The sequence below is a fragment of the Microtus pennsylvanicus genome, chromosome 13 (assembly GCF_037038515.1).
Source record: "Microtus pennsylvanicus isolate mMicPen1 chromosome 13, mMicPen1.hap1, whole genome shotgun sequence".
Lineage (NCBI taxonomy): Eukaryota > Metazoa > Chordata > Mammalia > Rodentia > Cricetidae > Microtus > Microtus pennsylvanicus.
Genome location: NC_134591.1, coordinates 76,868,612 through 76,880,781, shown reverse-complemented (window position 1 = coordinate 76,880,781; position 12,170 = coordinate 76,868,612). Strand labels below are relative to the sequence as shown.

At 40.0% G+C, this 12,170-nt stretch overlaps 1 protein-coding gene across 16 annotated transcripts in view; it reads left to right on the top strand.

The window, feature by feature from the left end:
* Kif1b (kinesin family member 1B) overlaps window positions 1-12,170 on the top strand; it is a 134,587-nt gene that overhangs the window by 34,786 nt on the left and 87,631 nt on the right. For all 16 annotated transcript variants that reach the window (XM_075946223.1, XM_075946218.1, XM_075946210.1 and 13 more), the window contains exons 3-8: window positions 2,256-2,332; window positions 3,902-4,081; window positions 4,575-4,640; window positions 8,119-8,297; window positions 8,882-8,993; window positions 11,812-11,889. In XM_075946223.1, the coding sequence (XP_075802338.1) occupies window positions 2,256-2,332; window positions 3,902-4,081; window positions 4,575-4,640; window positions 8,119-8,297; window positions 8,882-8,993; window positions 11,812-11,889 (692 nt within the window). The remainder of the gene's footprint in view (window positions 1-2,255; window positions 2,333-3,901; window positions 4,082-4,574; window positions 4,641-8,118; window positions 8,298-8,881; window positions 8,994-11,811; window positions 11,890-12,170) is intronic.

Here is a 12,170-nt window from a genome sequence, read left to right as displayed (position 1 = left end):
TATGTTGATATAAGTGATTCTTTAAAAAACAAACAAATAGGAGGGGGCTGGGAATGTAGCATATGGTAGCCTACTTGCTTAGTTTGTGCAAATCTCTGGCTTTAATCCCAGAAAACGAACAAACAAGAAACCCAGATTGGTTGTATAACTATCAGAGGCTTCAAAGATCTGAGAGAAAAACTGCTGAGAAAGAAGAAAAGGATTTCATGTCAACTTACTACACTCTGATGTAGATTTCTTTGTTTTTCTCCGTAGGGAAATGATAAATCAAGGGACAGGATCTGAGAATTTGTATTTCTCATGTTCTTGACAGACTGACATGTGGATGAAGTGTTGGGAACAGTCAGTTTTCTAGATGAGCTTATTTAACCATGCTTCAGAGTGGTGAAGACTGACTTCAGGGACATGCCCAGCACCTCATGGTTCTTACTAGTTTTTAGCTCTGTCTCATACAACAGGACTCTAAAATTTGTGTTCTTGGTAGGGTTTGTTGTCTAATTTGTACTGTTAAAACCAGGAAACTTTGCCAGTTGGTGATAGTGCATGCCTTTAATCCTAGCATTAGGATTGGGAGGCAGAGGCAGGTGGAGCTCTGTGAGTTCGAGGCCAGCCTGGTCTACAAAATGGGTTCCAGAACAGCCAGAGCAAAACAGTGAAACCCTGTCTTGAAAAACTAAAAAAAGCAAGGAATAAAAGAGAGTTTTAAACAATGCCTGTGGCTTAATTTTAGGGAGTAGCTACATGCATATAGTTACATGCAAATATATAAAATGCCGCCTTCTGTTTCACTTTGGTGATCATTGTGTGTAGAGAGTAAGCATTTACGTGATGATGTCTTGGCTAATTGTGGCAGCTCTGCAGATTCAAATTCTGAATCTGCTCTGTGACCTGAGGAATATTGAGCTTTTCTTTGATGACTTCTTTATAAAATGGGGATGAGAAAGCATTTACCTCACTGGGTGATTGGGAAGATAAAAAAGATTTCTAAATGCAAAAGACTTAACGGGTTGGAGGAACGATGTGGCGAATTCTGGCTGGTTGTACTCTTGTCAGACTTGGATTAAATCACCGTGTATTTGTAGAGATGTTCTTTCTAGAACCATGTTCTCTTGACACATGATTATGTGTAATGTGAGACTTATTAATTCTCTGTCAGCGTTTGAGGTTGCCACATAAGTATGTGGCTGTACCCAGAGGAATCCGGCCGGAGGGAGAACTTAGCATCGTAGCAACGGTTGCTGTTTGTGTACTGCACACCAGCTGCTGAGGACAGGTTTACTTTGCAGTCCTGTTGTCCCGGACTGTTTGGGATGTAGCCTTGCCTCAGCGAAATGATTTGCTTGAGCTATCCAGTCTTAGAGATTTCATGACTACATGTTTGGGACAGTCTGTCTCATGTGAAATATGAGATAAAGCTTTGTATATATAAAAAAGAAGGATTAAACTTCAGCATTCAGTCAGTTGCTGCAGTGTGGTATGGTGGTATTAGTCACATGAGAAAGCATTTTCAGTACGTGTGATGAGACTTGTGATTTATTAGTACACTGTGGTTCTGCAAAAACATCCATGCACATATATACATGTAGTAGATTGCATATTGTCTACTGTGAATTTCAGAAAACACAAACTGCAATGAATACCTCATTACCAAATGATTTTTTATTTTTTTATTTTTAGTTTTTTAGTTTTTCAAGGCAAGGTTTCTCTGTAGCTCTGGAGACCAGGTTGGCCTCGAACTCACAGAGATCTGCTTGCCTCTGCCTCCCAAGTGCTGGGATTAAAGATGTGCTCCATCATCTCCCGGCTCCAAATACTTTTTCGAAGTAGATAGCAAGCATTTCCAAAAGAGTTTGTTTCATATTAGGTTGGATTAATATAATAATATCTTTCTAATTTTTATTTCTAATGTGTTGAAGTATTTCAAACCTTATGAGGTGCTTTGAGATAGAAACAGCCCATTTCCAAGTTTTATCTGCTAACTTACCTTTGAAACGACACTCAGTCCTAGATTTACTGAGAACCTGTTATATTCTGAGTACTGGTAACATCCAATTGAGTGTGTGGTCTGATCTGAGTGTGTTTGTGTGTTCTAGTATAAGTATAAATTGTCTCTTAAATGATATTTTTATTTTTTGATTGTCCTCTTAAGACTCAATAGTATAAATATGGGATGGTTTGAGCATATAGTATAATATATTGAGCTAATGAACTTACAATTGAAGGACTTAATACAATTTAATATTTTTATTCTCTAGGTATTATTAACCCAAAGAACCCAAAGGAAGCACCAAAGTCCTTCAGCTTCGACTACTCTTACTGGTCTCACACCTCGGTGAGTCCCCTGCCTCCCTCTGCCTTTCTTGTCTTACTTTTATCCTAGGTTGTTTCAAGATCCAATTCAGATTTTCCGAGTGTGGCCAAGGATGAGTTCTGTCTGTGTGTTTGAGGAAGATGTGTTGCTAGTTTTTTGTTGTTTTGAGACAGAATCTCATTGCTCACATTGGCATTGAACTTACTGTATACTCTAGGCTAGCTTCAAACTTGGGCCAGTATTCCTGATTTACCCTTTCAAGAGCTAGAATTACAGGCATAGGCTATAACACGTGGCTAATAAAATCCCAGTTTATAAGTTCATTTTAAAAAATTATTTGTTTGTTCATTCATTTGTGTGTGTGTGTGTGTGTGTGTGCGCACGCGCACGTGCACGCATGTGCTTGTGTGAGTGCGTGCAGGGGATGCATGTGTGTACATATGAAGACTGGAAGTTGATATCTGGTGTTCTTCATCACTTTCCACCATATTGAGACAGGGTTTCTCTGTACCAGTAGCTCACTGACTGGCTGAACTGTCTGGTCCGTGAGCCCTATGATCCGTTAAAGATGCATGCTGCCATAGGCAGCTTTGATGTGGGTCCTGGGACTCTAAACTTTGGCTTTCTTGTTTGCACAGAAGCCCACAGTTTACCCACTGAGCCATATCCCTGGCTTCTTAATTTATTTTCATTTTTAAAGACAGTTTTTTTGAAGTCCTGGTGTGGTGGGTGATTTAGTCCCAACAATCAAGAGACAGAGGCAGATGGATTTCTGTGAATTCCAGGACAGCCTGGTTGATATATAAAATTCCAGGCTAGCTAGAGCTGTATAGTGAAACTCTGTTTTAAAAAAAAAACAAAACAAACCCAAATAAGACAGAGTCTGACTTGGGCCTCACTATGTGTAGCTGAAGCTGACCTTGAACTCCTGATCCTCCTGACTCTTCCTCCTCAGTGATGAAATTACAACTCTGTGTTATTACATCCAGCCATAAATTCAGTTTTGATGCAGTGAATACTACCTGAGGAATAAAACATTTACTTTAATCAAGTATTTTGGTTCCTCCTGACTCCTTTAGTCAGTGTAGGACCAAATCTTGGTGACTTTAAAGACTGGCTTTCATTTCTGTGCACTTGTGTCTGAGGCATTGTAAGTTGTCCTGTTTTGTGAGGAGAGATGTTCCACACTGTCTGCAAAGCCTAATCAAGGAGAGGGTTGAGGGAGGAATTGAAAATGTTCTTCACTAAAATTGTATTTTTCTTTGAAGTAGCCACACTGTCTACAGTAAGTTCAAAGAAGTAGTTTTGTGTGTGAACCTGACCTATGGTCTGTTATTCTTGTTTTTTACTTAAGAAAATCTTGGAGCTCCAACTTCTGTAGTGCCTTTCTATGTGAATATGTGTGTGTGTGTGTGTGTGTGTGTGTGTGTGTGTGTGTGTAAATGAAAAAAAAATGTGTAGAAGGCTCTTTAAAAATGTATAGTTTAAATGACTACTCTGATTCCAAACATTTTTAATATAGAAGTTGTCAAATTAATATAGGAAAAACTTTCAGTAAATGACTGTAACTTTTCTTCTTAATCTTTACAGCCTGAAGATCCCTGCTTTGCATCGCAGAATCGTGTGTACAATGACATTGGGAAGGAAATGCTCTTACATGCCTTTGAAGGATATAATGTCTGTATTTTTGCCTATGGGCAGACTGGTGCTGGGAAATCCTACACAATGATGGGGAAGCAAGAAGAAAGCCAAGCTGGCATCATTCCACAGGTAAAGCATTGAGTGTCAGCATCTGTGCCCATCAGTACTTTCAGTCGCAGATTGCTTTTGATTTACCAGAAAATGTGTTCAGAGACTGTGATATGTAAGGCACAAGGGAGACCGCTTGTCTGTTCCCTCAGAAGTACTTCCTATGAGAGGAAAAGATTGGCTTTTTTTTTTTTTTTTTTTTTTTTTTGGTTTTTTGAGACAGGGTTTCTCTGTGGTTTTGGAGCCTGTCCTGGAACTAGCTCTTGTAGACCAGGCTGGTCTCGAACTCACAGAGATCCGCCTGCCTTTGCCTCTCAAGTGCTGGGGTTAAAGATGTGTGCCACCACTGCCCGGATAGAGTATAAAGTTTTTATTTAAAATAATTAATTGTGTTTGAGATTTATGACATGCACATTTGGAGAGATAAAAAGGGAGACTATCATCTTATCGCTGTGAATAATGAGGTGCTTCTCTGGCTGGGCTGTTGACGGTCCCTTTCATTCTGCTCTCCTAGCTGTGCGAAGAGCTCTTTGAGAAGATCAATGACAACTGTAACGAAGAGATGTCTTACTCTGTAGAGGTGAGTAGAGCGTGATGGAGACCGGGAGCTTTTAGGTTCCTGTCCCTCCTTTCCCTTGCATTCTTTTTTGAGAAAGGGTCTCTTACAACAGCCCTAGTGTCACTCCGTAGACCAGGCCGGCCTCGAACTCACAGAGATCCACCCGCCTCTGCCTCCCGAGTGCTGGGATTAAAGGTGTGTGCTACCACGTTCAGCCTCCCTCTATTATCTTTTAAAAATATTCATTTAGAGGGCTGGAGAGATGGCTCAGTGGTTAAGAGTGTTGCCTGCTCTTCCAAAGGTCCTGAGTTCAATTCCCAGCATCCACATGGTGGCTCACAACCATCTATAATGAGGTCTGGTGCCCTCTTCTGGCCTGTAGGCATACATGCAGACAGAATATTGTGTACATAATAAATAAATAAATATTTAAAAAAAAATAAATAAAAATATTCATTTAATGCCTGGTGGTGTGGGAGGTAGAGGCAGGTGGATCTCTTAGTTCAGGGCCAACCTGGTCCAAAGATCAAGATCTAATCTAGGACAGTTAAGGCTACACAGAGAAACCAAGTTTTGAAAAACAAACAAACAAAACAATCCATTTAATTAATTATTTAATGTATTTGTGCACAAATGTACAATCAAGTGTCATGATGCAGGAATGGAAGTTGATTCTATCCTTCCACTATGTGGAATCCCAAGTATTGAATTTAGGTCATCTCACTAGGCTGGGCCCCATTGCTTTTTTTTCTTCTCTTCTCTTCTCTTCTCTTCTCTTCTCTTCTCTTCTCTTCTCTTCTCTTCTCTTCTCTTCTCTCTCCCTCCCTCCCCCCTCCTCCTTCTTCTTCCTCTCTCTCTCTCTCTCTCTCTCTCTCTCTCTCTCTCTCTCTGTCTCTCTGTCTCTGTGTCTCTCTTTCTTTCTCTCTTTCTCTCTCTTTCTTCCTTCCTTCCTTCCTTCCTTCCTTCCTTCCTTCCTTCCTTCCTTCCTTCCTTCCTTCCTTCCTCTAGTCTGGAAATCAGAGATGCCCTGGCTCTGTCTCAACAGTACAGGGATTATAGGTGGGTTCCCCCCCTTGGCTGTGCTGTCACCCCATTGTGTTAGAAGGCTCTTGGTTGTGACTTTGTTACTGCTCACTTAAAGTATCCCCTTAATTTTATGGGTTTAGACTGTTTCTGACTTTGGGTTATGATGAATAATGTTGCAATAAGAAATAGTTCAGAGTTCTGGGCTGTCATTTTTGGTTGTTGTTATGTATCTGGTTGTTAAGTGATACACTTGACTGGCAAATGGCCTTTTTGAAAGAAAGGCTATAGCAGTTTTCATTCTTCCAGGAGAAACTGGCAACCATAAAGTGTTTTTATTTTTAACTCTTTCCAATTTGGGGCTGGAGAGATGGCTCAGTGGTTAAGAATGAGAACTGCTCTTGTAGAGGCTTTGAGTTCTGTTCCCAGGACCCAACCAGGCAACTCACATCCACCTGCAGCTCTACCCCTGGGGTATCTGATGCCCTTTCCTGGACTCTGCAGGTCTCTGCCCTCACATTTTTACAAACACGTTTATAAACTTCATTTAAAAGATAATTTTTTTTTGCCATTTTGATAGCATATAACTTTTTCTTAAATTTGAATTTCTTTGATTATTAATGTGTGTGATCATCTCATAAATTATATTCACACTTTAATATTTGGGAGGCAAAGCAGCTTTGCTCGCTACTGTAACACCAACACAGACTTTATTTACATTGAGAATCAGTTTTTCTTTTTACTTGATGTAAACTCTCTTTAATATTGCTAATATGTGGTTTTTAAATTGTTGTACACACAACAGAAAAACACACCCTTTGTTTATTGGGCTTCATAATAATGGAAATGCTCTTGTCACACAAACATGCTGTTCTGGGAAGTAAAGCTACCTTTGAAGAAAATGCTAGTGATTCCCCTTCTCCCTTAAACAGGGTTCTTCTGTGTAGCCCTGGCTGTCCTGAACTCACTCTGTAGACCAGGCTGGCCTTGAACTCAGAGATCCACCTGCCTCTGCTGGGATTAAAGGCACCACCCAGCTTTTTTTATTCATTTTTTTCATGTGTGGTGTGATTTTTGACAGTATTTACATGGTTTCTACTTATTTTATGCAATTGCTTTGGACTTTTTTCTTTGTTAATTAGGGGTTGCACATATCTCTGAATTTCTGAAGAGCTCTTTTCAACTTTCTCTATAACTAGCTTGTCTTGGCCTAGAACAGTTCTGTAAATCAGGTGCAGAACTTTGAGCTTATAGGTAATAAGAGAAGATACCATTTTGTGTTACTTTCTAGAAATCGTTCGGGGTGCATCTTTAAATACTAGTGGGCACTATGGTTCCTTGCCACATTTCCTGATTTTTTTTCCTACTTCTTCACCTGTACACTGCATGTACACTTCACTTCTTCACTGCATGTACACGTGTGTCCACATGAACACACACCACATCCACCACCACCAACACCAAAAACAATAACAACAACAACAAAAGAATTAGTCATTGGTCTCTTGTTTTCTCTGTCTGAATAGTTTTGGTTTGGTTTGGTTGTACTAACTCTGGCTGTCTTGGAACTCACTTTGTAGACCAGGCAGACCTTGAACTCAGAATGGCGATGCCAAGCATCTTGAAGACACTGCTTGACAAAGCTCATACCTGCCTCTCCCTCCCAAGTACTGGGATTAAAGGCTTGGGCCACCACCTCCTGGCTATCCCTTGGTTTTAATACTAATCAAAATATTAATTTCCAGGCTTTTAGAATAACCTCACGTTAAGCCTCAATGCTGACAGTAATACACATTTTTAAAATTCCAATAAAGCTGGGTGAGATGGTACATTCCTGTAATCTTAGCACTTGGAATGTTGAGGCAGGAGGATTGCAAGATTGAGACCCAGTTTAGCTACAAAAGATCCTGCTTTAAAGGGGATGAGCACCAATACAGTTCTACTGAAATATATGTTGTGCCTAAGACACATAGCTGCTATATGTACCTGTTTGCCTTCTCTTCCTTCTTTTTTTTTTTTAAATTACTTATTATATATACAGTGTTCTGCCTGAAGGTCAGAAGAGGGCACCAGAACTCATTATAGATGGCTGTGAGCCACCATGTGGTTGCTGGGAATTGAACTCAGGACCTCTGGAAGAGCAGCCAGTGCTCTTAACCTCTGAGCCACCTCTCCAGCTCCCCTCTCTTCCTTCTTGAGGAAAGACTATTTCTGACCCCTGTAACCTGACATCCACAATACTGATAGTAGAGTACAGGGTCCAGGACTATAGTGTTCTGACCTATGGTTGAACAGTTTTTTACGAATGTTTTCCTTTTTTAAAAGAGACAGGATCTCCTTTTTTCAGTCTAAGCTGACCACGAATGCATGATCCTTCTGTTTCAGGTCTGAAACACTATACTTAGCTTTGAAAAAGTGTCTAATGTGTATATATCTTTTCCAAATTCTTTAATTTACTTTAATAAAATGTTCCTAGGTGAGCTACATGGAAATCTACTGTGAGAGAGTACGAGATTTGCTGAATCCCAAAAACAAGGGCAATTTGCGTGTGCGTGAACACCCGCTTCTTGGACCCTATGTGGAGGATCTGTCCAAGCTGGCAGTCACTTCTTATACTGACATTGCTGACCTCATGGATGCTGGGAACAAAGCCAGGTATGGTAGGAAATAGACTAATGACTGAGTCCTTTGGTATATTCTGAGGTCCTTTTTTCCATTGTAAGGATTGAAACCATGTTTGTAACTATTAAGTTGTTTTTAATTGCAGAGTCCTTTGAGTCTTGGCTATGCTGGAGTGGTATAGGCTTCAACACATTAAGTAGATGTCTTTTCATTAAAATGGTGCATTGTTGAAGCAGGTCAGAACTTTAGTTAACTCTTGGTATTGATTTAAGTCATGGTAAAATGTTAGCTGTAATGTCTAGATGAGGCTGTGGTAGTAATTGATTCTGGAATAAATGAGCACCAAATGAGGAATAAAAATTAAACACTCTAGTGATTACTAAAGGGATAGCTGGAGTTTGAAGAGTGATTCTGATGGCTGCCTTTGGAGTTGTGGGGTAACTTGATGGGCTCCCAAATAAGACTGCACTTAGAGCAATTGTGTCAGTGACAGTCCTTTAGTCTGAATTCCAGACTGTTGTCCATGATTGTTATGTGTGGTTGCATAGAGCCTGCTACCCATTTCAATTCTCATGGAAGAATTCTCTTGTCACATGATCACCTTTGGGTTTATTTAGGACAGTGGCAGCTACCAACATGAATGAGACCAGTAGCCGTTCCCACGCTGTGTTTACCATTGTTTTCACCCAGAAGAAGCATGATACCGAGACTAACCTGTCCACTGAGAAGGTAGGAGAGCTTCTGATCTCTTGTCATGAGGAGATTTTGTGGAGATAAGTGTGAGAAATCCCTTTTATACTACTAAGCTCTGCTAGTTTTAGACGGGATAAGTGTTCTTTGACTTTGTGGAGGTGGTTTTTAATTTCCACTCAGCATTTACTCCACATCAGTTTTCAGTGTGGGTATTTAATGGAACTGAAAGCTAGAAAACACGGCTAAAATATAAGTTAAAACTGGGTCTAATAGTTTACTTATTTCATGCAAGATAGTTAAGTAGTTCTTTTGGGGAAAAATACTTTTTCTTCTTGACTGGATGACAGTAACCATTGATAAAGTTATTGCAGGGATGTCTGCAGGTGGTCAGGCATGCATAGTGTGCTCCTTCTTGGGAAATAACTTTGTAACAACTCTAATATTGTTCAAACACCTTTGCTTGTTTGTTTCTGTTACTGAGAATTGAACTCAGAGCCTACATGGTAGGCAGACCCTCTACTACGAGCTGTTGCCAGCCCCGTTTTCCTTTGTTGTTGTCTGTTTTTCTGGTCCTGAGGATCGAAACCCATCAAGCATACTAGGCAAGCTTTCTCCAGCAACTGTTGATTGTTAATTTCTCATTTTGTTAGTGGTTAAATATTGTAGAGCTTGAAATAAAATCGCTTGCTTGTGAGTTATGGCTTTGCTACTTTTTAGTTACATAATCTCAAGCAAACTACCTTAACCTCCTTGTGCCTCTGTATTCTCCCTCTGTAACAACTTCAGAGAGTTGTTTAAATGGTTATGGATCAGTGTAGGTTAACTTCATATAGTAATGCCTGGCTCCAAGTAACCACTCAACATTTGTTAATTTGTAGTTGTAACTAATTAAAATATATTTATGATATGACAATTTTTTTTTGATTTTTCGAGACAGGGTTTCTCCGTAGCTTTTGGTTCCTGTCCTGGAACTAGCTCTTGTAGTCCAGGCTGGTCTCGAACTCACAGAGATCCGCCTGCCTCTGCCTCCCGAGTGCTGGGTTTAAAGGCGTGTGCCACCACCGCCTGGCTAATATGACAAACTTTTAAGTGGCATTCAGCGGTATTCTTTTTGTTTGGAGTGGGGTGAGTGGGGTGCTAGGACTTGAACACACTCATATTAGATAAGTGCTTTCCCCTGTGCTGTATCCCTAGTGTGACACACCTGAATCTAAATTTATTCTACTGATCCTTAGACAGGACGCTCTGCCCTTTGCCCTGTCAAGGGAATGCTATCTGCTAGTGTTGTCACTAAGAGTAGAATCATTTTATGTTTAGTGACTATTTTTTTGTTTCTGCTAATTAGACTCAGGTTTTTTTGCATTTCAGACAGGTGTCCTGCCATTAGCTTTACCTCAGCTCAGCAACTTTTAAGTCATCTCTTCTTTTGTTCAAACTAAAAAATTTTGAAAAATTTTATTGAGATATTATTAAGGTGTTATATTGAGGTCTTATAAAGGTATTATAAAGCATCATCCAATGCTTTATGTCACTATAGATTAGTTTATATTTAGTGATACAGTATATACTACATTTTTGCCAACTTTCTTTTGTTTATGATGATTTTGAGGTTCATTTGTGTTATGTTGATAGTTTGTTCATTTTCCTTGATGACAGATATTTTATTATTTCATTCACCTGACCCTGGGAACATTTGTGCACGTGTGTGTGTGTAGATTTGTTGTTTCTTGTTTTTCTGATCGTTCTTTGGTTCTTTAGTTTGACCTAGACCTCACTCAGCTCCATGAGCATCCCAAGTATTGGAATTGCAGGTTGTACAAACCACGCACAGCCGGTTGTGCACACCATGCACAGCTGGTTGTACACACTGCGCGCAGCTGGTTGTACACAATACGCACAGATGGTTGTACACACTGCGCGCAGATGGTTGTACACAATACGCACAGCTGGTTGTACACACCATGCACAGCTGGCAATTTGAATCTGACTTTGTTTTTATTTGTACTGGTGAATACTTAAGAGTAGAATTAAGTCTTGTGTCAGATGTGTGTTTAGTTTCTGGTTTGGGTTTATTTTGTTTTGCTTTTTGAGGAGGGGTCTCTTTATTATCCTGACTGTCCTGGAACTCACCATGTAGACCAGGCTTGTCTTGAACTCACAGAGATCCACCTACCTCTGCCTCCTAAGTGTTGGGATTAAAGTCATACTTAACTTCTTAAGTAACAGCTAAACAGTTTTCAAAATAGTTATTGCCACTAGATGTTTATAGGAGCTCCAGTTGTGGCTGGGCAGTGGAGGCGCACACCTTTAATCCCAGCACTGGGAGGCAGAGGCAGGTGAATCTCTGTAAATTTGAGGCCAACCTAGTCTAAAAAGTGAGCTCGAAAAAGCTACAAAGAAGTCTTGTCTTGGAGAAAAAAAGAGAGAGAATGAGAGAGCTAGAGAGACAGAGCTCCAGTTGTTTGATCCTTCATGTTTCATAAGGCAATTTAATAGGTTTCATGTGTGTGTCTGTGGGTGTGCATGTATGCACATGTGCATGCATATGATGTCAATGAGTGTTGAGGCATGACCTCAGTATGTATCTCTGGCTGGCCTGGAATTTGCTATGGAGACCAGTTTGGCCTGGAATTCACAGAAATTCATCTCTGCCTGCTTCCTGGGTGCATGGACTCCTGTCTTTGTTGTCAAGTCTTGAATTTATTATCACTATATAGAGCAGACTGTCTTTGAGCTCATGTGGATGATCCTCCTGCCTTTGCTCTGCCTCCTGAGTATTGGGATCACAACCATGAACTACACACCTAACTATCTTGCTTATTTTATAATTTCCATATTACTCTTCTTTACTTAGGTCAGTAAAATCAGCTTGGTGGATCTAGCAGGAAGCGAACGAGCTGATTCAACTGGTGCCAAAGGAACTCGATTAAAGGTATTTATTTTAGCAAAAGATCTAGTCAATCAATGTTTTGTAACAAGGGCCTACAAACTGTAGCTATGGGGCAAATCTAGTTTCTCCCTGGTTTTACAAATTAGTTTCTATTGAGAGATAGCTATGATTTTTAATTTATATATTGTTTATAGTGTTATTTATTATTTTGATACAGGCTGGCTTAGAACTTAATACGTAGCTAGGATGGGCTTGATCTCTCTGTATCCTGAGTGTTAAGACTAGCTGTGTGTGCCACCGTGTCTCTTTTATGTGGTGCTTTG